Here is a 26,512-nt window from a genome sequence, read left to right on the forward strand (position 1 = left end):
AGGATGCCTGCTCTCACCCTATCTATTCGTAATGTACTGACATGTCCTAGCTAGTGCAATAAACCAAAAAAGAGAATTAAAATGTGTAAGAATTGTAAAGGAAGAATTAGAACTATTTTTCTTTGCAGATTATATGATTATACACATACATAGAAAATCTAAAAGAATCTACATATAAATTCTTATAAGAGTGTTTATCAAGGTTGCTGAATATCAAATCAATGTTAAAAATAATTGTTTCTGTATAAAATATAATAGAAACCAGAAAATGAAAAACTCTGAAAAGACATCACTTACAATACCATAAAAAAAAAAAAGTACCTAGAAAGAAATCCAGCAGACATGTTTCATGCAGAAAACCATAGAACAATCTTTAGAGAAATTCTAGAAGACCCAAATAAATGGAGAGATAGACTATGTTCATTGATTGGACAACAATATTGTAAAGATCCATTCTCTCCAGATTGGCCTATAGATTCTATCCAGTTCCAATTAAAATGTCAAAGATTTTTATCTATGTTTTTGTTTGTTTTGGTGGAAACTGACAAGCTGGTACTAAAATGTATATAGAAATGCAAAGGACTCAACATTGCCAAGACACGTTGAAAAAGAAAGTGGGAGGACTTCGACTACTGGATATCAAGACTTACTATGAACCTAGAAACACAGTGTGATTGTGGTGCAGAGGTAGATAAGTAGACCAAAGGAATAAAGTAAAGAACTCAGAGACAGACCCATTAATATGCACACATTTGAATAATGCAAAAGTGGCACTTCAGAGAAGTGGGAAAATGAGAAATGGTAGGCTTTTCAATAAATGATGCTGGGCCAACAGGATATCTACTTGCAAAAGAAAAAAAAGAAAGACAGAAATGGGATCCCTACCTAATATCATTTATAAAAATCAGTTGCAGGTGGATTACAGACAGCAGTGTGCTGATGAATGTTTAACCACTAATTCCCCAAAGGAAACAATCCCTGACTTTCAGTGTTTACTGAGTTCCACATTATAAATACTCCTACCATGGCTTATTCTAAGTAACCAGCGTAAGGTCATAGAAAACAGAGTAGGGGAAAAAATCCACAGAAGCACTACATAGATGGCATTTTCAACATACACATTCAACTGGCATGAAGAGAAGGAAGTGATGAATTTTGACTATTTATTACCTTTGGGTTTGTTTGTTTGTTTGTTTGTTTTTGTTTGTGCCCCGCTGCTTGTGGGATCCTAGTTCCCTGACCAGGGATACAACCCATGCCCGCTGCAGTGGAAGAGCAGAGTCCTAACCCCTGGACCACTAGGGAATTCCCTTACCTTTGTTTTTCTGTTGTTGTTGTTTTGTTTTTTAATATTTATTTATTGGCTGCGCCTGGTCTTAGCTGCAGCACGCGGGATCTAGTTCCCTGACCAGGGATGAAACCCGAGCTCCCTGCTTTGGGAGTGTGGAGTCTTACCCACTGGACCACCACGTAATTCTCCCCTTACCTTTGTTTTTATTTTTTTTTTTTTTTTGCGGTATGCGGGCACAGGCTCCGGACGCGCAGGCTCAGCGGCCATGGCTCACGGGCCCAGCCGCTCCGCGGCATGTGGGATCTTCCCAAACTGGGGCACGAACCCACATCCCCTGCATTGGCAGGCGGACTCTCAACCACTGCGCCACCAGGGAAGCCCCTTACCTTTGTTTTTAATATTTTTGTTTATTGTAAGTTTATACAGGTTAATTTTTAATAATTGCTATGTTTAACAACTGGCTCACAAAATGCATGAAAAGTTAACAACTTTCTCATGAGCCAGTATGAGTCACCTCTAATGCACCACTGATTTTAGACCTGAATGTGAAAGGCAAACAAAGTTTTTTTTTTAATATGGAATTATTCTTCAATTTTTGCAAGTTTATTATGAAAAAAGATTATTTAGGAAAATACTTTCATGATCTCAAGATAGGGAACCATTTCCTTCCTTTTATGCATAGGTTTCTTGAGGTATATGGAGAAAAGACTTAACATAGCAGGCCTGAACATTCTGTCCTTAGAAAGACCTGCTTACAAGATTGGCCCTTGGCTAGCATCTGGGAACTTAAGATTTTGGAAGGGTTCTCACTGTTCCCTAAGTGGTAAGAGTTTAGACACTGTGCCTAAACTGTTCTGCAAACAATGCAGTTTATGCTGAACACTCGCCTTCTTTCTGGGAGACTGGAATTTTGGTACATGCTAAGCAGTGGGTGCCTACATAACCACTCGCCAGTAAAAACTCTGAGTCTCCTACGAGCTTCCCTGATAGAGACCATTTCAAATGTGTTGTCACAATTCAATGCTGGAGGAATTAAGCGTATGCTGTGTTCAATCTGCCGGAAGCTCCTGGTTTTCTCTGGACTTTTCCCTGTGTGCCTTTTAGATTTGCTGATTTTGCTTTGTATCCTTTCACTATAATAAATCTTAGCTGTGAGTCTGGCCACATGCCCAGTTGTATAAATCCTACTAGTGAATCATTAAAGCTGGGAATGATCTTGGGGAGTCCTGACACAAGGTATAAAATTCATCTTTTTGGGCTTCCCTGGTGGCGCAGTGGTTGAGAATCTGCCTGCCAATGCAGGAGATACGGGTTCGAGCCCTGGTCTGGGAGGATCCCACATGCCGCGGAGCAACTAGAACCTGTGCGCCACAACTACTGAGCCTGAGCGTCTGGAGCCTGTGCTCCGTAACAAGAGAGGCCGCGATAGTGAGATGCCCGCGCACCGCGATGAAGAGTGGCCCCCGCTCGCCGCAACTAGAGAAAGGGCACGCACAGAAACGAAGACCCAACACAGCCAAAAATAAATAAATTAACTCATTAATTAAAAAAAAAAAAGAATGGGCAACCTCTATTTAAAAAAATAAAATAAAATAAAATTCATCTTTTTAAAGTGTACAGTTTCATGAATTTTGACAAATATGTATATTTGTGTAGCCATCATTGCAAGCAAGTTATAGAACATTTCCATCACTACAAGTTTCCTTATGCATCTTTGCAATCAATTCTCTCCATGCACCTTCAGACCCTGGCAACCACTGATCTATTCTCTGTCACTATAGAGTTGCCTTTCCCAGGATGCAAAATAAATGGATTCATACAGGATGAAGCTTTGTGATTCTGGCTTCTTTCACTCAGCCTCATGGTTTTTTTTTTTGCGGTACGCGGGCCTCTCACTGTTGTGGCCTCTCCCGTAGAGGAGCACAGGCTCCGGACGCGCAGGCTCAGCGGCCATGGCTCACGGGCCCAGCCGTTCTGCAGCATGCGGGATCTTCCCGGACCGGGGCACGAACCCGTGTCGCCTACATCGGCAGGCAGACTCTCAACCACTGCACCACCAGGGAAGCCCCAGCCTCATGTTTTTGACATTCATCCATGTTGCTTTGTGTATGAGTAATTCATTCCCTTTTGTTGCTGAATAGTATTCCATCATACAGCTGTACCATGGTTTATTTATCCATTCGCAGTTTATGTACATTTGGGTTGTTTTCTTTTTTTGGTGATTATGAATAAAGCTGCTATATACATACATATACAGATCTTTGTATAAACATATAGTTTACTTCTGAGTAAATATCTAGGAGTGTGATTACTGTGTTGGTGTATGTTTATCCTTATAAGAAAATACCAAAGTATTTTCCAGAGTGGCTATACCAATTTGCTTTCCCAGAAACAATGTTTGAGAGTTCCAGTGGCTCCACATCCTCACCAGCACTTGGTATTGTCAGTCTTTTTAATTTTAGCAATTCTACTAGGTATGTAATGGTATCTTATTATAGTTCTAATTTGCTTTTCCCTAAAGACTAAACAATGTTGTATATCTTTCCATGATATACATGTATCTTTGGTAGCTTATTTGCTACCCACATCTTTTATGTTGACATGTCTGTGCAAATCCTTGCTCATTTAAAATATTGAGTTGTCTTCTTATAAGTGAACTGTAAGAATTCTTTATATATTTTGAGTACAAGTCCTTTATCAGATATGTGTTTTGCAAATATTTTCTCCCCTCTCTGGCTCATCTTCTTTTTCTTTTCATTTCATTTTCTTAACAATGTTTTAAGGACAGAAATTCTCAATTTTTATCAAAATTAAAAATGCTATAAAAATTTTATCAAGTTCAATTTAACTACAAATTACTTTAATAAATATAGGGTTATTATCGCTATGTTTTTTTTTTGATTGAGCTTTAGTACTATTTGTCTTTGAAGGAATTTGTCTCTCTTTTTTTTTTTTTACATCTTTATTGGAGTATAATTGCTTTACAATGGTGTGCTGGTTTCTGCTTTATAACAAAGTGAATCAGCCATATATACACACATGTTCCCATATCTCTTGGAATTTGTCTCTTTAATTGAGATTAACAAAGGTATTGGCAATTAAATTGTTCACAGAGTTCCTTCGTTATTATTTTAATGTTTGTAGGACTTGTAGTGCTGCATGACCCTTTCTTCACTCTTTTTTTTTTTTCCATTCTTCATTCTTGATTATTATGTACTTGGTGTCTTCTCTCTTTGTTTTTCTTGATCAGTCTTGGCTAGAGATCATAAATTTTATTGTTTCAAAGATTTAGTTTTTGTTTCATTTATGTTCTCTGTTGTTTTCTGGTTTTCTGTATCATTGATGTCAGCACTGATCTTTATTATTTCCTTCATTCTGCTTGCTTTGGGTTCATTCTTTTCTAGTTTATTAAGGTGGAATATTAAATCATTAATTTGAAATCTTCTTTTCTAATAAGAGCATTTAATGCTATAAATCTCTATCCAAGCACTGCTCTAGCTGTACTCCCCAAATTTTGATGTGCTTTCATTTTCAGTCAGATCAAAATATTTTCTTATTTCTCTTGTGATTTCGTCTTTGAACCATGGGTCAAAAATGTGTTGTTTAATTGCCAAATGCTTGGAGGTGGGGGTTTCTAGATATCTTTGTTATTGATTTCTAATTTAATTATATTGTAATTGGAGAACATGCTTTGTATGATTTCAATACATTTAAAATTTTGAGATTTATTTTATGGTCCAGAATATCATCTATCTTGACAAAAGTTCTATGTGCACTTGAAAATAGTTTGTATTTTGCTGTTGTAGGGAGGAATGTTCTAGAAAGGTCAATTAGATTATGTTGGATGATGGTGTTATTCATGTCTTCCATATCTTTAATGGTTTTTGGTTTCCATATATGGAGGGAGGAGTGTTGAAAACACCAACTATAAGTGTAGTTTAGCTATTTATCCTTTTATTTCAATAAAAGGATATAATTTTCAATATATATATTTTGAAGCTGTCATTAGGTATATACCTTTTTAGAATTATCATGTATTCTTGATGAACTTGTTTATCATTATGTAATAATCCTCTTTATCCCTGTAATATTCCTTGTTTTGAAGTCTTTTGTATGTTATTAATGTAGTTGAAGGATTTTTTAATTTCCCATTTTGTGTTGATCTTTTTGGTGTTATTTCTAGCATTTTCATTACTTTTCTTGTAATTTCTATGTTTCTACTCAAATTCCCCATCTGTTTATGCATGCTGTTATTTTTTCTACTAGATCCTTTAACATACTGATCAGTCTCTGTCTGATAGGTTCATTATCTGGGTCATCTCTGGGTCTGGTTGTTTTGACCATTTTATCATTTGACAGTGGTTTGTTTTTCTTTTCTTTTTTGTTTGTCTCTGAGTTTTTCATGAATGCTAAATGTTGTGTGTAAAAGAACAGTAGAGACAGGTAAATAGTATTTATGTCCAGAGTTGGGCATGCCTCTTTTTCTGTTAGGTTCTCAGTATAGAGATTGAGTCAGTCAAGTTGGTAGTAGGGTTGAGTGTGAGTTTTTTGTTGCTGGAGTTCCTCCAATAGTGGGTTACTGCTGCCTTTGGATTAATGGGAGGCCTGGGACGCTGAAGTGTTTTTCTGTTTCTGCATTCCAGTTTCAGCAGGCCCTGTATTCTTGAACCTCAGAGAAGGAAATTTCTTCATGCTTTTTCCACTCCCCAGCAGTAAACTGTTGTTGCTTGTTAATCAGGGTGAGGTCTGTGGTGAGGGCAGCTTTTATCAGCTTTCCTGGTCTAGCTTCAGTCTGAGGTAGGCCTTGTGCACCTGAGTCTCAAGGTGGGGTTTTTTAACTTTCTTGCCCTTCCCTTCCTTGTCAGCCAAACAGATTTGTATCTGAGAGGAGTCTTAGGTGGGAGCAAGATTTCAGATCCTCCTGCAGTGGTAGCAGACCTTTGCATCAGTGCGGGGTCTGGCCCCACCTCTCCCCCAGGGTTGTATGGGTTTACTTTTACCCTCCCCCATACTTTTGCTTGGAACTGATGGCAAAAGGATTCTTGCTCTCCCCCACACCCGAGAGTTTAAAATTTCTTAAAAATTTTATTTATTTATTGGCTGCGTTAGGTCTTAGTTGCAGCACATGGGATCATCGTTGAGGCATGCGGGATCTTTTGTTGCAGTGCGCAGGCTCCAGGGCGCATGGGCTCTGTAGTTTGCAGCATGCAGGCTCTTTAGTTGAGGCGCGTGAGCTCAGTAGTTGTGGCACATGGGTTTAGTTGCCCTGCAGCATGTGGGATCTTAGTTCCCTGACCGGGGATCAAACCCGCATCCCCTGCATTGGAAGGTGATTCTTTACCACCAGGCCACCAGGGAAGTCCCCCGGAGAGTTTTTGAAGCAAGGCTTATAGTGGGGAGAGAGGCTTCCTGTCCCTTCTCAGAGGCAGACAGCTTTGTTTTTACCCCTTTCATTTTTCCTGGTCATGGGAACATGAAGATTTCTAGCAGCTTAAGGCTTTTGCTTTGATTGATAGACGTCTAGGAAGCGGGTGGTGTTTTGTTCCTGTGCACCAGTAACTAGGGTGCTCTCAGGTCTTCTGCCACTTCCCTCCTGTTTTTCTTGTGAGCACCCAATTGAGGTTTGTGGAAAAGAGCTTGTGAATGGCTGTAGACAACCCTTATGTCTGGAGCTCTGGAGCTGGGATTCTGAACTGTCAGGCTAGCTCACACTCTGCCTTTATGAATTCATTGACATTTTAGCTGTCTTCTTTCCTACTTTTGTGGTACTACCTCTTCCTCCTGGGCTCTGCCATGGATGAAGTACATGTGCTCTGTGTCTCTTTGAAGGGGTTTATCACCCTTTGTAACTCAAATTATCTAGCTGCTTTGTGACCGTAGCTCTCTGATTGGGCTCACGAAGTTGTGACTGTAGGTTATCTGACTTTTTCTTGCTGTTAGGGTGTGAGTGATGTTCTCATGTGACTTTCAGTATCCTAGGTGGAAGCAACTCTTTATGAATGATTTTGTAACCAGAAAGGATGATTGGTAAATTTGACTTCATAAAAATTAACTTTAAGGGAATTGCCTGGTGGTTCGATGGTTAGGACTCTGCACTTCCACTGCAGGGGGCATGGGTTCAATCCCTGGTTGGGGAACTAAGATCCTGCCAGCCATGCAGTGTGGCCAAAAAAAAAAAAAAAAAAATTAACTTTAATATTAACTTAGTTAACATGAAGAGTATGAAACTGCAAGACACAGAGTGGGAAAAGATATTTGCAACACATAGGACAAATAAAAAGCTCATAAATGGGATATATAAAGAATGCCTGTCAAACTGTTATATATAGAATGGATATAAGGTCCTACTGTATAGCACAGGGAACTGTATTCAATATCATGTGACAAACCATAATGGAAAAGAATATGAAAAAGAATATATATGTATAACTGAGTCATGTTGCTGTACAGAAGAAATTAACACAACATTGTAAATCATCTATACTTCAATAAAATTAAGAAAAAAGAATACCCGGGAATCAGTAAGGAAAAGATAATCTAATAGATAAACTGGCTAAAGAGTTAAACAGGTGCTTCACAAAAGCAGAAATATAGATGATGAATAAACATATGAAAAGGGGTGCCATTTCATTAATAATTAGGGAATGCAAATTAAAATCACAATTACACACCATGAGGGAGCCTATAAAAGTGGCTAAAGTTGAAAATGTGTGACAATATCAAGTTTTGGCAAGGATATGGAGCAAAGCAACTCTCCTCCACTGCTGGTGGGAGTTATTAGTTGATAACAAGCACTTTCGACATTATCTTGTAAAGGTAAAGACAGGCTAAATTCCATTCTAGCAATTCTGCTCCTAGGTATACACCTCAGAATTGCAGGACACGTGTACCAGCAGGCTAAGCCCTCTGATGGACACATTCTTCCTTGGCTTTGATAAACCTTCGGCCAGAGTACTGCAGAGTCTGGCTGGCCATCTGATCTCTTCGCGTACCTATGCATATCTTTGCTCCCATGTACTCTGCAGAATCTCATTGTAACACACTCAGGAGACAAAATTACTTCCAAGTTTGCTTTAGCGGAGCCCCACATTCTTCCCCCAAGCCTCTCCGGTACCTGTGCTGAGGGAAGAGCCTCTGCTGCAGTTCTCAGCAGTGGCGGTACTTACACATCTCAGTAAAGCCGCCTTCATCCCCCTGCAGGAACTCACCCTTTCCCTTGGGCCTGAAGGTGGTTTTGTATAGCCCCTTCTGTGTCTCAGAATCCCTCCACGTACTTTACCTCGTATGACCCCGTGACATGGGAAGTAATCTCCACCAGGCGGGGCTTTTTGTCCGTTTTGGTCATTGCTCTATCCCTGATGCGCAGGTAGTCCTGTTAAAAGATAGGAATTTTACAGGTGAAGAACCTGAGGCTCAGAGAGGTCACTTGACTCCTAAATGGAGAGACCTTCTAGCCCTGAGTTTGGTGTGTAGTGTTGTTTTTTGGAGTACAGGATAACTTTTTTATTTCTATAAATGATATGAGAAAGGACAAGGAACTGTAAATATAGTGTCTACAGTGTGATGTCATACAGAGGAAAGGACACTGAAAAAGTTCAAGGTCTGGTGTCTAATACTGTCACTGCTGCTTTCCGGTCCTAAGGCCTGGTCTCCAGGCTCTGGTGAGGATGTGATGAGAACATGAATCTGAAAGTGTTCTGTACATAGTAAGGTGTATTTGTGGGTTGAACTGTGTCCCCCGCAAAAAGGTATGTTGAAGGTCTAACTCCCAGTACCTGTGAGTGTAACCTTATTTGGAAATAGGGACTCTGCAGTTGTAATCAAGTTAAGACAAGGTCATACTGGATTAGGGTGGGCCTTAAATCTAATGACTTGTGTCCTTATAAGAAGGCCTTGTGAAGACACAGAGACAAGGACACACACAGAGGGAAGACAACCATGTGAAGGCAGAGGCAGAAACTGGAGTAACTACAGGCCAAAGAATGCCAGGGATTACTGGCAACCACCAGAAGCTAGGAAGAGGCGACGAAGGATTCTTCCCTGGAGCTGAGGGAGCACAGTCCTGCTGACACCTTGATTTCAGACTTCTAGCCTTCAGAACAGTGAGAGAATAATACGTTTCTGCTGTTTGAAGCCATGCAGTTTGTGGTAATTTGTTATGGCAGCCCCAGGAAACTAACACAGGTGTGTCATGTGTGTAAAGGATACGCCTTGTATCAACGGATGGTTCAGCATCGCATGTACACTTCTCCCAAGTGAAACGACCCATCGGTGCTGAAATGCTCCCCAGACTAATGATTTTCCTTCCTTGCTGCCTAAGTTACCCACATTTTCAGTTTGTCCTTTCTTTAGCGAGAAGGACACAGGACAAGCTGTGCAGTGGGGTGGAAAAAGCACAAAGAAGGTCTCCAGGGACTATCCTCTAAAAAAAAAAGCACCAAGGGGGATGCTGAAGGGGGATGTCTCAGTGCTAGGCAATTACTGTGGGCGCAGATGAAGGAGGGAACAGCAGAGATGGAGGTCCCCAGAGAGGATGCTGGCCAGCCCCATGGAGCGTAAGCACCGAGAAGCACAAGCACAAGGCAGGAAAGAGGGTCGGCGCAGATACACATCAATATATCCTATTCCAACATGTCAGCCCCTCCTTTGGGTCAAAGACTCTTGGCAACACGAGGTATGTCTATTCATTAGGCCTGCACTATCTCCTGTTGCCTTCTGATCTGGGTTTTCCTATCCCTCTTGCATGTGCTATGAAGGTAGGATAGGGCCGGGGCTTTCGTCTGCATTTCATAATATTCTTGTGGGAAAAACAAAACAAACACAATACCAATAAACCTTTGTGTCTGGATGGGATTTAGAATTTACAAAGTGCTTTCACATACAATCCCTCTTGATTGGGCCTCCTTGTGAACGATCCAGAGGTGCTTATCCATGAAACACAGGTCTGTCCCCTAAATCAGAGATTACAGGAAGTCCTAAGCAGAACCATGCCAACCTCCCAAAGTGGATACGGGTCAGGTTAGGAAACCATAATACACACAGGCCAACAATCCCAATATGCGGCCTTATCCAATAGCAAGGAGCAGACTGAGCTCATGGCACCAGTGGAATGCCATCTGGGCAAGAGTCCCAAGGTGAAAACAGAGGACTTCTGTTGTCAATAAATGGGAGACTAGGTGAATTGGACCAACCCTTCCACTAAGGACAATCAAAAGGCTGTACAAACATCTTAAAAGCATCAACAAGCAAACAAGATTCTAAAGAATTGTTAGGCTGACATCCCAGAGAGGACAGGAATCCAGACAGGTAGGCCCAGCATTCAGGGCCACTTTTCCCTGGAGGCACTTGCCCATTTGGAAGAGGTGACTAAGAGAATGAGCTGTGTGTTTCTGGAAGTCTTGCAAGGTTGGGGGTCAGGGGGTGTTGGAGTTCAGGGTCCACCAAAGGTGGGACACTGATAAACCACTGCCTGTTTTGGGCTGAGACCCCACATGGTTGTGCCCTAAGGGGTAAGGATGAACCGAAAGCAAACCAGCCCTTGCACAATCTGATAGGTCCGCAGTCTGCCTTCAGTGGCCAGGAAATCTCCAACTTTGAATCTGGAATAATGTGATCTCAGAATTCTAGTGCCCCGGCCATGTGACAGAAGCAAACAAAAACCCCCTCTAAAGGAAGAGTCATCCTAGATCTGAAAATCTCAATAAACAATTTTTCAAATACAATGTCCAGCACAAAATAAAAAATAATGAGGCACAAGAGGAGACAAATCAGGGGGAATCAGCAGAAATTAGGCAAAAGAAACATACTCATGGGGATTCCAGTTATTGGAATTATCACAGATTGAACACAGGCAAAGTTCTAGAAAACTCTCACCACCAGTAGTAATTCTGGATATTTGAACTCTTAACACTCTCTCTAATCCATCCTCATTTGTTGCCTGGATTGCTACAATCCCCATTCTCTCTGCCTTTACCATTGTCTACCTTGGCAATCTGTCCTAAATTGCCCTTTCCAACCTCATCACATAGGACCTCTCTGTCTCACAATCTCTAGTCACATAGCACAACTTTCCTGTGAGTATTCTCCCTCTGCCTTGAATGTCTTCTCCTGCATCTTCCTGAAAAATGCCCCCTCAACCTTCAAAGTCCAATTTAAACCTCTCTCCTTGAAGCCTTTCTGAATTCATAACTCCAGCTCTCACAGCTCTGTATATACATCTATTAAGTATTGACACATTGTATTATAATTATTTGTTTATAAGACTGTTTCTCAAGTACACCGTTAACTTCTTGAGGTTAGGATCTATCTTATTCATCTAGAGTTCCTGGCATCTAGCATAACGCCTGGCTGAGTATGTGCTGAATAAATATTTATGAAAGAAGGAAAGATAGGGCTTCCCTGGTGGCGCAGTGGTTAAGAATCCACCTACCAATGCAGGGTTCACGGGTTCGAGCCCTGGTCCAGGAAGATTCCACATGCCGCGGGGCAGCTAAGCCCATGCACCACAACTACTGAGCCTGCGCTCTAGAGCCCACAAGCCACAACTACTGAGCCTGCGTGCCACAATTACTGACGCCCGCGTGCCTAGAACCCGTGCTCCGCAACAAAAGAAGCCACCAGTGAGAAGCCTGCGCACCACAACGAAGAGTAGCCCGCACTCACTGCAACTAGAGAAAGCCTGTGCACAGCAATGAAGACCAACGCAGCCAAAAATAAAATAAATAAATAATTTTTTAAAAAATTAAAAATAAAAAAAAGAGTATTCTTAACAGGTGCTACAGACTGTTATGGATCGAATTGTGTCCCCCCAAATATCACATGTTGAAGTCCTAACCCCTAATGTGACTGTATTTGGAGATAAGGTAATTAAGGTTAAATGAGGTCATCAGAGTAGGGCCCTAATCCAATAGGACTGGTGTCCTTATAAAAAGAGGAACAGACACCAGAGAGCTCTCTCTCTCTCCATATGCACACAGAGAAAAGGCCATGTGTGGACACAGCAAGAAGGTGGCTGTTTGCAAGCCAGAAAGAGAGGCCTCACCAGAAACCAACTCTGTTGGCACTTTGATCTTGGACTTCCAGTCTCCAGAACTCTCAGAAAATAAATGTCTGTTGTTTAAGACTCCCAGTCTGTAGTATTTTGTTATGGCGGCTCAAGCAGACTAATACATAGACCATTTCTGGGATTTCAAACATGTATAAATACACATGAATACACAATGAACGGAAGAATTCAACTCAAACTGACAAGAAAGGGTAGGGAGTAGAAAAAATTACATCAGGAAAATGGCTTTTTAAAAAGTTTTATTTCAAGAACTTTGTTTTTTACTGGTATTTCAAAAAAAGGTGGGTCAAAGTACAAAAAAAAAGTCAGTTGAATAACAGCATAGGTTTAGAAATCACAGCAGCAGAAGCAATGTACAGACAGCACAGACAAAACAATCCAATGTATGCAATTCTCTTTAAGTTCTTTGCATATTTTGTGTTTTTTCCCTCCTGTACAAAATACACCAAAGCATGCCATGAGATCAGAAAAAAGAAAGGAGTTTAACAAATGGTTACAAGAAATACTCTGTACAAGAGGAGATAATTCTTCTCCCCTCCCCACCCCCCCACCCCCATTTCCTCTCTTTTTGCTCTGCTTTAGGTTAAGTTGTTCTGAAGACAATTCACCTCCAAGTCGGCCTGGTCACCTTTGCCACCCTCGAGTTTGGGCGACATGGAGTTCTGAATGTTAAATGGCTCCTCCTCTTTCAGGCAGGACTTGAGAGCTTCCTGGATTTTATGGGGAGCACTAGAATCATCCTGAAAGAGGAAAAAAAAGGTGAGGGAGGGGTGGGAAGGAGACAGTGGGTAGAGGGATCAAATAACATCTCAGACTTTTCAATTTGGCTGAAAGAATCATAACTGAAAAAAGGAAGAAAGCTCTGAGACGTGACTGAACCAAAGAGACTCATTAGCAGCTACTTTTTAGGAACATCATCCTCAAAAACACTGGCCAGATATAGATGAAAACTTGACAGGTAATTGCATTACAAATACCTTTAACTTAGGCCAGTGTGAGGTTTTCTCTTTGGCAGAGACTGGGGAGAAACAGTCCCTTTTAATACTTGGCCTGGCCCCTCTAAAGCCTCACCTGTTGGTGAGCTCTGCCTGGCCCCTCTTCACACGGCCCTCCATCTTGTTGAGTTCTGCTCTCACAGAAAGGTCTTGTTCAGGAACATGACTTGTCGGTGTATTCAGTGGGGCACAAACTGGACTGTGGTCAGGTGCAGAGCTGTTCCTGGCAAAATTAGGGCCTCTCTCCCCACAGCAAATATATGTTCTCTGACTAGAGGCTGGAGATGTGTGAGCCTCTGCCTATCAGAATTTATCTACCAAAAGATGCTAACTTACAAGGTGTTTCCTCAATCCAAGCCCTGTGCTGCTGGTTCATGACCCATCTCTGACTGGTACTCGTGCCCTCCTGCCTATCCACGTGTGCTGCCTGCAGCCCTGTGACAAGCTCCTGAACCTGAACTGAATTTGTTAAAGGTTTTCAGGAAACCCACACTGCACTCAGAGAACTCTTACAGCAATGCCTGCCTTCCCACTACTCTTTTCCTTTAGGACCGCCTGAGGGGATTTTACCCTGTGCAACTCAATGGGCCTCAGTTCTTTCTCAAGTGCTTGGAACTGTGCTGATCAAAGAGGTCGTGTAGCTACCCAGGCAGGTTCATGGATGGCAAGAAGGGTAACGTCCCTATCTGATCAGCTAGCTCAGACCTTTCTTGCTTTAACCAAAATTCAAGGTACTCATCATGCTTAAGGACCAAGGCATTCTCCACAAAACTGTGAGCTTGGGTCTCCCTGGTGGCGCAGTGGTTAAGAATCCGCCTGCCAATGCAGGGTACACGGGTTCGAGCCCTGGTCTGGGAAGATCCCACATGCCGCGGAGCAACTAAGCCCGTGCGCCACAACTACTGAGCCTGCGCTCTAGAGCCCATGAGTTACAACTACTGAGCCTGTGCACCCAGAGCCCGGGCTCTGCAACAAGAGAAGCCACCACAATGAGAAGCCCGTGCACCGCAACAAAGACAAGCCCCTGCTCACCGCAACCAGAGAAAGCCCACGCACAGCAAAGAAGACCCAACGCAGCCAAAAATAAACAAATAAATAAATTTAAAAAAACACAAAAAACTGAGCTCTTGTCCATGCTCCCTGCTACTGAATTTGACCCATAATGGCACTAGGTCAAGCAAGTGACCAGTTGGAAAGTAGGGAAAGGCTCCAGGCCTACATCGGTTGCTATGGGTAAACTTTAAACGTACTGTGCATGTAGAAATCACTGTTACCTGCCCCTTGCTCCAGCCTCACTTAGCACTTTCCCAGAAGACCAGCTTGAACAGAACAATTTGATAGAGTTTCAAAGACCTCAGGAGTAATTTACAGACAACAGCGGAACACATGTTCCCCATTTCCAGTGAGACAAGCACAAGAGGAAATGAACTTCATTCTGTGCTGAGGCAGGTTTCAGGCAAGGCAGCTGCGCACAGCACGCATAGGCACTTGATATTTTCTACCACTGCTTGCAGAGGTTTAGAAAAAACTGTTCAATGGCATAAATGTATATGTGCTGAGATGGAAAGATTGCCCTGATATATTAAGTGTATTTTGTGCACACACACACACACACACACACACAGGTTTTTTATAGAGAGGGAAGCAGAATGAGGCAGAACTTCTGTATTGTGTGGGGGAAGACGTTGGGCATGATCGCTTGAGACCCTGAGTAGAATGGACTTTGGATCACAGCAAAACTAAAAGCAAAACAAGATGGCCTGTACTCGCCTCTCCTCTTACAAGTGTGGAAATCACTTTCATGTTTTTCAAGATAACTGCCCCCACTCCCACCCCATCACACACACCTTGGGGGGATGCAGGGGCACAGGGATATTCTCATAATGTGAAAAAAGTGGATTTGGTGAGTCTTATAGACCTGGGCATCAAAACTGTGATGCCATGAGGGTGGGGACCCAAATTAAAACTGGCACCGTGAGGGCTTATGGGATTTGGACAGATGAGAAAGCTGCCTTCTGGGTCAATAGGAGGAAATAGTAGATCCTAAAAATAAGGAACACACGTATCCAGACAATGCTATGAGATGAGCTAAGTACCTTCAACATGTAGAACGGGTGAGGGTGTGTCTGGACCAAGATGGAGCTATCCCAGTCCAAGTGTTTCCCTCAGAGCTCCATCCTCTTAAGCCTAGGGTTGCTGAATCCCTCAGCAGAAGGATTATGCGCCTTTGATTTGGTGGAAGTCCCTCATCAAGAGGGAACTGGACTTCCCTCTGGTCTAAGTCCTGGGAACTGTTTCTGGCATTCTGCCCCAGCGGCATGGGCATCCTTCAGCCAGGGGTTCAGGCCTGGACGCCTGCTTGTCCAGACACAAGCCTCTATCAGAATGGGGTGGGCAGTCAGTGTTTTACCAAATACATGGAAGAAACAGAGACTGGGAAGTAAGAAAGGTTTAAATTGGGGGGTGGGATGGCGGTGGGAAACACTAAGGGACATCTTGGAAGGTCTGTCAAATCGCAGGAGGACCAAGTTACAGCCATGCACTGCTCTAACAGCACAGCTGTGAGAACCAACAGGGTGGCTCTCAGCGCTTGGGCAGTTTGCCCATGGAGTTCAGGTGACTTCACTCATGCTGTGCAGCCGGAGAGCGCCCGGCTTCCTACACACTCGCCATTCCTCCTGGAAAACGGCAAACCTCCACAGCAGGGGCTGAGGAGCTTTGGGCTTTTCCTTTTCCTCCGAAGTTCCTTTCCTAGGCTGGCTGCTCAGCTCCAGAAGACTCACACGCACTCGGCCGCTGGCTCACCAGCCACAGGGCCCCAGGTCAGTCCAGAGGGCCCAGGCGAGGAGCAGCACAGAGCGATGCGTGTAGCAAAGGAAAGGGACGTGCCCTCTACACAGACACCAGCCACGGACCCTTCCCCCACCAGACCCAAAGCAGCATGGTTTTTTTTGTTTGTTTGAAATCTTTTCAGAGTGTGGCTTACAGAGATCACTGAAACTGGGTAGGAAAATGACCCATTCAATCTCCTTGACTTATGTAAAAGAAAGAACCCCTCTACTAAGATAAATAAAACTCTCCAAAATTTTAGGAGATGCCAAAACCAACAAGGAAATTTGAGGGGTGAAGGGAGAGGGATGGGGAGACTAAATGAGCAGGCTTGACTCAGGTGCCCTCGTTTCAGCTCCTAGCTCACCTGGAGGTTTTCTCACTTTCATCCTGCTGCTAGCATCGCTTGTAAGCAATCACTGTGGTGGCTGAAGCAAGGGCTAGGGCTCCACTTCATCATAAAGCGGCAACTGTGTTAACTGTCAATGCCCACAAGATCTTGACTATGACCGAGTCTGACTTCTGGGCTGGGTGGAGGGAATTAGAGATGAAGTTTGTAGAAAATCCACCTGCTGGACAGGAGAGTCACCCCCTCACATGCTCAGAGTTTTGGCAGAAAGGACAGGATGTGTCCTGGGGCACAAGCTGAGGGAAGGATGCCAGGTGGAAATGGCCCTCAAGATCCAAGAGGAGCTAGAGAGCACGACTTCGCTGAGGGATGCCCCGAGTGCTGCCCAGACAACCCCATGGCCCTTCTCAGGCAGAGTCTACCATGGCTGACCACCCTGCTCCATTCCATTTTTGTTTTGACATATTCTTTTTTTTTAAAATTTATTCACTTATCTATTTATTTTTGGCTGCATTGGGTCTTCGTACGTGCTTTTTTCTCTAGTTGCGGTGTGTGGGGGCTACTCTTTGTTGCGGTGCGTGGGCTTCTCATTGTGGTGGATTCTTTTGTTGGGAGCACGGGCTCTAGGCGGGCTGGCTTCAGTAGCTGTGGCACACGGGCTAGTAGCTGTGGCTCGCGGGCTCTAGAGCGCAGGCTCAGTAGTTGTGGCGCATGGGCTTAGTTGCTTCGTGGCATGGGGGATCTTCCCAGATCAGGGCTCAAACCCGTGTCTCCTGCGTTGTTGGCAGGCTGGTTCTTAACCACTGCGCCACCAGGAAAGCCCCTCTGTTTTGCCATATTCTGAACTCAAGGTCAGTGGCAGCTTTCATGGACAAATGCCTTGCTTTCACAAAGTTGGCTCAGGCCAAGAAGAACTGGAAACCTTTGTATTGGCTCATGCAACCAAGGCCTCCAAGAGGAGCTATTTCTTTCCCCTCCATCTTGGTGAAGAGGAAAGGTGGACATAACAAGGGTGCCCGAAATGCATGAGTCGGAAACTTTGCTAAGGACCCTCACACTCCATGGACAATAAACACCCTGACTGCAGGCACCACTGTATGGGTCAGGCCTGCTGTCCCACATGTACGAGATGGCAGATCAGACAGTGGACCTGAGAGACCCCATGGCAGGCCATCATTCACTAGTAGTCCATAAATGACAACTAAATGCACATCACTGCAAGAGGCCTGGTAAGGTAGGGATAGGGTGTCCCAAGATAAGGCTCATCCTATATCCTTGTGGGTTGATTAAAGTGGTTACCAATCTCAGCGATTACAGGACATGTTGTTCTCTTGGTTATTATGTCCATCTTGAACTTATTAATATCTTGGTGCATAACAAGTATGTTCTTTCTCTACCCTTTATATCAAAGACTTCAAAAAATTATCCTAAATTGGCCTCTTTCGTTTCTTATTTTAAATAGACCCCTTTGCTCCTCCTCCACCAGGCCAAGCTTTTCTTTTCTGGGATCTGGTGATCAAGGTCTCATGTACTATTATTCTCTCTTTCTCCTTCTGGGGCTACACTTTCCCCACCTATAAAAAGAAGACAATGGTCTAGATCTGTGCTGTCCAATATGGTGGTATTAGCCACATTCCGAGAGTTCTGAAGCCACAGGTAGCTGATGGCTGCTGTAGTGGACAGTACAGACACACAACTTTTCTATCTCACAGGAAGTCCCTCTGGACAGCACTGGCCTAGACTGTGAAGGCCCCTGTGAGCTCTTATACTCTATGGCCCATTATTTCAAAGAACTTCTTCAAAATTTCCTCTTAAACTCCACTGTTTCCATCTGAAAAGTCTTAGTTTCACTCCGTTATCTGCGTAATGATGCATTTACCTGGAGGTATGGAGCCTGTGTCACGTGCAGAATTCTTGCGTTTGGATCTGATATGATTTGGGGCTTGGGTGGTTTCTGTTTTATTTCTGAAATTCTGACAGTACCCAGTATTTGACTGGTTAGTCTGGTCCAGATAACACACTGGGCCAGTGTCTTTAGAAAATGGTCTATTGGGACATTTTATTGGGTTTCAACTTGTATTTATGAGCCTATACTCCTAAGGACAGATTCACTCCTAGACTTAAGCTTCCACCCTACCATAAGTGTTTTGTGCTTACCTCAGCCGTAACCAATGTATATAAGCCTGCTCATTTTTAGGGTCCTCAAAACAGTGTCAAAGACACTGTTTTTCCAGCCATCCCAGAGGTTTTCCCACTCATCCTAAAGAGCAACCACCATTTGCTTCAATGACCAGCAGGAAATTCCCTAGCAATGAAAGCGGAGCCTTTCTCCTTGATATAGAAAATAGAAAGACAAAAATCAGACTTCTAAAGCCTAGGTGAAGCTAAAAATCATGTGTCATCCTAGAAACAGATCTTCTGTACTTTGTATAACTTTGTTTGTCCGGGAAGTGGTACACCATCACGCCCTTATTCTCACTTTCACGGCCCCAACTGCCTGCCCTATCCTGATCCTCAGAGCTCTGAAGAGTGGCTCCACACTCTGAAGTGGACCAGAGATGTGGCCAGGGCCTGGAGCCTGCACAAGGACAGATGTGAAGAAGACAAGTTACCTGACAGATAACATTATCATAGAGAGCCAAGGCACAGGCATGGGGGGGAGCAGGTATGGGGAGCGTTGCAAAGTTTCCTTACGTTTGGGTGAGAGCCCTCAGCAATGGTGGAGAGGGAGAAGTTATCATTGTGGAGCTCAGATGGGGTCCGGAATTTGCTGGTTAGGACAGAAGAGAGAAGGGAAAAATGTAAGTGAAACGATCACAGCAAAATCTGATAGAAGCTTCATGGGTCAGGGACTGTATTTCATCAAATGCCACAGATGCACCACTATTTGATGTACCACTAAGAAAAATCTTCTACCATTTAAACCATGATCCAATGCTTTCTTATCACCTAGAGTTTTTATTACACACTTTAAGGAGCTCATTTAGACTTTAGATAAAGAACTGACAATGATATGAACAGCTATGACCACGTTTGTGCATGCCAGACAATTACAACTACATCATGACTGCCATCAGGCCAACAGTGGTTATAAGACGCCAGCGACTGTAAGACACAATCCAGTTTCAGAGATGTTAATATGTGAAAAAAAACGTGTATCTTAGAAACAATAAGCTGCAGCAGTATCTGTAGTGCACTGGGTACATGCAGCATTTTCAGAGCAGTAACCAGGCTTGGGAAAGAAAGAAGGTATGCAGAAGGAAAAAAGGGAGGCAGCATCTGAGCTGAAGGGCTGCGGAAGCCATGTTTTGCACAAAACACATAACCAACTACAGGAGGACGACCTAGGAGGCCCTTCCCTGGGCCTCAGCTCTTGCTTCTCCACTCGCCTGGCAGCTGCTTCTTCTCTCCTATCTGCAGCAGCCCTGATCGGTGGTCCCGTCCCCACCCTGACCCTCCCCGCCACTCCAACCCTCTGGTGTCAGCGTGAGGAGCCAAGGGTCTTGGCTTGTGATCACAGGCACAGATGCAGCCCGCCTCAATGCACAGGCACAATGCAGAGGCCCTTGCAGGCCCACAACGGTTAGCTGAAAGGCTGCAGAGAGCTGCTGGCATCTGCACATCTCACGAGTTCACCCAGCAAAGGAGCAACAGATGGCGTTTTGTCCTTTTCCCAGGACCCGGGGCAAGTCCTTTGGTCACGTTCTCTGGAGGGAGTCTCGGGTCAGGGGGAGGGGATTACTTGGACAACAGGTTGAAATGGGGGGTGGGCGGCAGGTCTGCATAAATTGTCTCTTGGGTCCCGAGGAAGCTGAACTCCAGTCTCCTCCTTCTGTGACTCCTGTGACATTTCAGAAGGTTCTTTACTTTGCTTAGTGACCACAGTGATTCTCTCATAGTGTGTAAGGTCACATTCGAGTGTTCAAGCATGGACTTAAAGGGTAAATGCATGCTGATTCTCACATGTGCACAGTAGTCACTCCTCTTCTAAGAGCTGAAATGAGACTCCATATCCCCACACGGCCCTTAGAATCCACAGTGGAGAAAGTGAGGGCCGGGGTCTCACCACCCCCCACATTCTACTTAGGAGGGCTTCCTTGAGTCCTCTGCCCTTCTGCCTGGACCAAGGATTGACAAGTTTGGAAAGCAACGCACTGCAGTGCTAGACCCTCTCACTGAGGAGGAGCTGGTATTGAGTGACAGCAGATCTGAGGGAGCTGGAGTCACTTCATGCTGATTTGTGAGCAAAATCCTCACGCTGGCCACTGGCTGTCAGAGACCCAGGAAGCAGGTGCAGTCAGGTGGGGGTGGGGGACCGAGCACAGTAACGTACTTGACCAGAGTTGGGAGCTGCTATACTCAGGTTACCTTTTCTAAGCACCTTCTATACGGCGGGGTGTGTGTGTGTGTGTGTGTGTGTGTGTGTGTGTGTGTGTGTGTGTGAGGAATGGTGCTGGGCAGCTGCAGTGTGCCACAGGGGCTTAACCTCGGCTGCAATTCCAGCACATTCTGTGTAGGAATGGTTACGCTTGGGTGAATTTTTGGTATGAAAAACACAACCAGGGATGGAGAGCAGGTGCCAGAAACCCTCAGGACTACATCCCTGGGTCAGATGGGGTGGGGTTGGCTGTCACAGACTCACTTGGTCCTGCGCAGCTTGGTGTTCTCTGTCTTGAGCAGATAGAGCTTCTTGGCGAAGAACACCGTCATCATGAAGAGCAGGAGCAGCACAAGGGCGGCCGAGCCTACGGCCACACACATCACCTGGAAGTCAGTGATGATGGACTCGCAGCGCATCCCCTTGTGCCAGATGTAGTCCTGTGTGTTGCACCTGCAGCGGTGACAGGGTGAGACTGAGGCGATGGGCTGGCAGCCGTGGCCGCAGTGAGGGCCTGGCCCCTGACCCCAGGACCTCCCTCAACCGCCTGCTCCTAGTGGGACTTTGGGGCCCCCATCTGTGCAGACCTTATGGTTGCTATTGTTGCCTTGTCCTTACAACCATTCCATGAAGAGGTTCATGACACAAATGAGGTAACCGGGGAGCTGAGAAACTGAGCAAACTCAGTTTCCAGGAGGGAAGGGAACCCTCGTTTTCCACCTCCATGAGAATAATCACAGGATTCTCCCAGATCCCCCCAGACCGCCCCAACCCCCCTGGGCTCTGGTGAAAAAAAAAAAGATGGAAAACAAGACTAACAGGAGCTACAGCTACAAAGTAGTAGGATCCACCCTACACAACGTGAAAAACCTATCTTGTGGCATTGCAGTCCCATCTAGTTCACGTGGCTAACCAGACACTGAAAAATAAGGAAGCGACAGACAAGAACAAGCACAAAGACAGATGTATACTCTCCCTTATCTCTGCAGCCCCCAAAGTGCTGCCCCTAAAGCTTCCAGTCCTATTACCATGAGAACTGTCATGAAAGCAGAGTGAGAATCAACCCTCTGGGTGGGTTTCAGTCCTTTCGTTGAGTGACTTTCTCTTGCCCTTGGGACATTCCCAGGCTCCAACTCTTCCAGTGACATTGCTGTTTCCATGGGAACCAGGCTGCTTCAAAGAGGAAAAATGTGGAAGGATACAGAGGCAGGCAAAGGAGGGAGGACATGAACCTCAGGGTGAATGACAGACAAGAGAAAGGGGTCCAGAAACGGGGAAATTTTGCATGGAAGAATTAGGTACTCCACACCTAGAATAGGGCAGGGATACGAGGCTAGCAGGGAATTTTCTCTTTTCCAACTGCCGCTTTGCAGTCGTGGGGGGCTGTTGGAGGATGGCAGGGAAAGAAGATCCCTCTAACCGACCATTCTAGAGAAGTTCAGCCATAGCTCTGCTCATTTCTCTGCAGTGGTCGGTGTGACAGAGACAAAGGCATGCTGCAGTATGCAACCAAGGGCTCAGCAGCCTCCTGTGAGTGGAATGCAAAACAGTTTCCAAGCCAGGGCTGGGCCTGGGTGTACCCACCAGAGGAGGAATCTCTGCTCTGGTAGGGAGGCCCAGTGTGATCCTGGGATGGAAGCTGTGCAAGGGGAGCTGGAGTGGACTTGTGTGAAGCCCTTCTGAGGCAGGAGCCACTGGAGGATCCATGGTCAGTACAGGCATGCTGCTCAGTGAGGACATGCTTACTCTTCCATTTGGGAGTGCTCTGATAGCTCCAGGAGGTTCTGGGAACTGTCTAGCTCTCCAGAGGCAGCAAGGGCTCCAAATTTCATACTCTGATGGGGAGCTTACTTTGAAGGTGAAAACTCAGGCCCCCAATAGGTTGAAAGATTACAATTTTGCAGATTCCATAGTTCCCAGGCTATAATCATTACTGTAGTCCCCCCAACTAGAGGCTGAGGAGCAAAATCACAGGGTTTCCTCATTTCTGGTAGCCCTTAACCAACCAGGTCTCGTTGCCATAATTTCTTGATCACAGTCCCTCTTTTTGGCAATGGCTGGACAACTCCAATCAGAACTGTGTGGACACATCCGATATGAGTGACGCTAACGTCATGATCATTTACAGGGAAGAAGAACTTCATGGGAAGGAACTGGAACTTAAGCTTTAATGCCAAAGGCGCCAAAGGCGCAGCATTCATGCATTCTGTATGTTATTCTTCTACCAGAACATTAAGACCTACAGAAATTTGAATTCTTCACATACCTCCAAAGAGACCAAGAAAAAGAAACATCAGGAATGACACTTTAAAAAGAGACACCCAGATTTGCTCCTCCTAGGACCAGTGGAAACAAGTCCCAGGAAGAATCTGAGGCCTCCATGCCACTTCTAGAGCCTGTAAAGGATGGAGACAAGCAAACCACCCAGGTCACCCCGGACTTGTGCTTCTTCCAGAATAAGCCAGTGAGCTCTCCAGCAGGTTAACTACCTTGCTGTGACGGCAGGTGTATGGGGTAATTACTGATGAGGCATGGGATGGTGGTTGCTGACAATATCCTTACTCTGACACTAAACTCTCTGGGTCTTTAAAATATGCTGGATTGGGTATCCCCAGGAAGACAACAATCAAGGTAGGAGGGACAAAGCCACGACCCAAAGTCAAGAAACCCCACCACAACTGCTATGCCAGGAAAGACACTCTGCTTGACTTGATCTGTTCGAATGGCTGCTCTCTGGGTCTGCTCCCAACAAGAAGGTCTTCACTGTGACTTTATGTGCCACCCCAGGCGTGTGCCCCACAGGGTCACAGGGCCTTCCTCCTGCCACACACATGGCTCAGAGGGAGTGGTCAGCAGTTCTCTCTCCTCTCAGTACGTTTATGGGCCTACTCCTTCTACTAGTTTAGTCAGAACTCGCCAACAAGAACTTGCCCTCAAGCCAGCAAAGGCCTTTTCCAAAATCTTTAGCCGAGTCCCTTCGTTTTGCCTCTATAGTTTACTGGTTTGGTAAAGGACACAACACTTAGAGGAAATACACAATCTTATTTCTGAGGAAACTCTCCTAGTGATGAGATCACAGGAAGTGCACATAAGATGTAATTCTATAGAATATTTGCTGTGACTATCCCTTGACCTGGGACTTCTGTGAATGCACAACCTCTGGGAAGCTGTGCCTGTCACATTCCCCTCTCTGCTGAGACAGCCTCCCATGCCCTCTCCAGGAGTTCTCTGACAAGCCCCCGGGAACCTGCCTGCCACACCCTTACCTGCAGAAGGCCCCTATGTTCTCCACCAGGTAGCACTGGCCGCCATTGTGACAGTAACTTGGGAAGAGGTCGCACACTGACCGGCAGGAGCCGTTATGTCGCACAAAGCCACTGCGGCACTCAGTGACATTCTCGCTTGGGGCCAGGTCCCTGCCTGGCTCTCTTGGGCGGGGCCTGAGGGCGATGCTGCTGCCGGGGACCATCCCCAGAGTATGCTGTGGAGGGACAGCATGCCACCGACCGGTGGGCTGGCCTGTCCCGGGCCCCAGACCAGGTTTCTCAGTGGGCACTAGAAGGTCATTTTCATTTTCATCTTCCAGGTCTCTGCCTCCTGCTGCGTCCTTGTCATCCTCCTCTTCCTCCTCTTCTTCATCCAAGTCATCATAGAAGGATGTGGTAGGGTAGAAATCAGATTCATCAAAGGGGGTGAAGTCATCGTATAAGTCAAGCAGGCTCCAGGAAGGGGTCTCTTCCCCAGGATCAGGGTGGTGCTCTGAGGTACCTGGAGACCCAGGGAAGCTCCCCAGGTCGGCGCCACGGCCCTCACCATCCAATCCTTCGAAGTAGTCGATGTCAATTATATCTGACGCCGTGTGGGGCTCTAGTGTGCCCTGAAAGGGGTACGTGGGCTCTGGCCCATGAGGGTCAGGTGTGCTGCCTCCCAGGTTCAGCCAAACCTCCAAGGGGCTCTCCTTGGGGAGTTCAGGGTCTGGGCTCAGCTTGTCGCCAGGAGTGGGGGAGAGTGGCCCGTTGGCCTCTGTAGCCTCGGGGGTGGCGGGGGGCGTCGATGACTGCCCGAGGGCCTCGTCGGGAGCCGGGAGCGTGGCTGGAAGGGCCTGGGTGTCGCCGCTGCCCGCCTCTGCCGTCACTCCGCCCAGGCCTGGGTTGTCCGCCTCCAGCCAGGTTGTGTCTGTCACCGCCGCCGATGCCTCCAGAGCCTCCTCTGGCCCGACCCCAGGGCCCACCACCGCATGCTCGCCGCCGGGCGCAGTCCGAGAGGTCTCATCTTCCCCAGCTGCTGGTGGGCCGGCCTTCTCCCGCGTGTCGTTAGCACGCGGCTCCCATGCCAGGACTCTCTTCACCTGCCTGTCTGCCTCGACGGCTCTGCCCGCCTCACGCACTGTGGGAGGGAGGGAGAGGGGCCTGGCGTCAGGGCAGCGGCCGTGGTAGGGCCTTGGGCTGCGCCCCGCCCCGCCGCGGCTGCTCTCCCAGACCCCCGCCAGCCCTAAGCCTCAGCTTCAAGATTTCCCAAGGCCACGCCCCATCGTTAAGTCCCGCCCCGAGCCCGCCCCATAAGCCAGGGAACACACCCAGCCAAACGTTTCCTCGCTCAGGCCCCGCCCCCAAGCGTAAGGCCCCGCCCCCTACACCACCCGCAGTCTAACCAGGGAGGCCCCCGGCTCCAGCTCCTGGCATAAATCTTACCCTCGGGGCTCCATTCCACCTCTAGGCCCCGCCCAGGAGTCGCACCCTTAGGGCCCCGCCCCGAACTCTCATCCTCTCGCCCCCCCATCACCTCCAGGTCCCGCCCCGAAGTCTCACCCTCAGGCTCCGCCCACCAGACCCCTTCCCCAGCCAACACCTGGGTCCGCACACCAGAGTAGGGGCCGCCACCCACCACTCGGCCTCCCCCAAGTCTCCCATCTCGTCGTGCGCCCCTTCCCCCGCCCGGGCTGCAGGCAAGGCGCTGCCCCGCCCCCTTGCCACAGCTCGCGGACTCCGCCTGTACCCGAAGCCAGTGGGACCCTGACTCAGGGTGGGGCGCGAGAGCTGCTGGGGTCCCGGTCGCCGTCGGTACCTACCCGGTGCGGCCCCAGTGGCGAGGACCAGCGTGGCCCCCAAAAGCAGCAGCAGCGGCGGCGGCCCCCGACCCGGGACCCCGCCCTCGGCTCGACCCATGGCGCGGCGTCCCGACCGCTGTCCGCGGTCTGCCCGGCTGGCTGCGCCCTCGGCTCGCCGGCCGCCGCGCCTCCCGCCGGTGCTGCGGGCGTATCAGCCCACGATGGGCAACGGGAGAAGCCGCATGCCGCCGCCGCCGTCCGCCGCTGTCCCCGGCGCGCCGCGCCTCCCCGCCTCCCTCGCCGCGGCCGCCGCGCTCTGCGCCGCCCCCACCCCGCCCGCCCCGCCGCACGTAGCTCTGACGCTTGCCCTGCTCAGTCCGCCTGCCAGGGGGACAGACAGACCCCCGGCTCCGGATGCGGAGACAAACGGACGTTGGGTAGCGCGGGTGCAGGCGCACAGCGCCGCGGGTGGCGTTAGCTGCCAGGTGCACTGGCGGGAGACCTGCGGGGCGGGGCCACCAGTGGAGGGCTGGCACGGGGCCCCCACCCGCGAGGAAC

General features: G+C 46.9%; 1 protein-coding gene across 1 annotated transcript; it reads right to left on the reverse strand.

The window, feature by feature from the left end:
* Positions 1 to 12,578: 12,578 nt before the first annotated feature.
* CSPG5 (chondroitin sulfate proteoglycan 5) lies at positions 12,579 to 26,239 on the reverse strand. Its single transcript, XM_027097005.1, has 5 exons — positions 25,976 to 26,239; positions 24,174 to 25,293; positions 21,172 to 21,360; positions 19,224 to 19,299; positions 12,579 to 13,096 (listed from the first exon to the last, which is right to left on the reverse strand). Exons 1-5 carry the CDS (start codon positions 26,070 to 26,072, stop codon positions 12,935 to 12,937), a joined length of 1,644 nt encoding a protein of 547 aa, XP_026952806.1. The 5' UTR covers positions 26,073 to 26,239; the 3' UTR covers positions 12,579 to 12,934.
* Positions 26,240 to 26,512: the final 273 nt, after the last annotated feature.

Source organism: Aethalodelphis obliquidens, unplaced genomic scaffold, assembly GCF_003676395.1.
Source record: "Aethalodelphis obliquidens isolate GAN/ISIS:26980383/991018 unplaced genomic scaffold, ASM367639v1 scaffold111, whole genome shotgun sequence".
Lineage (NCBI taxonomy): Eukaryota > Metazoa > Chordata > Mammalia > Artiodactyla > Delphinidae > Aethalodelphis > Aethalodelphis obliquidens.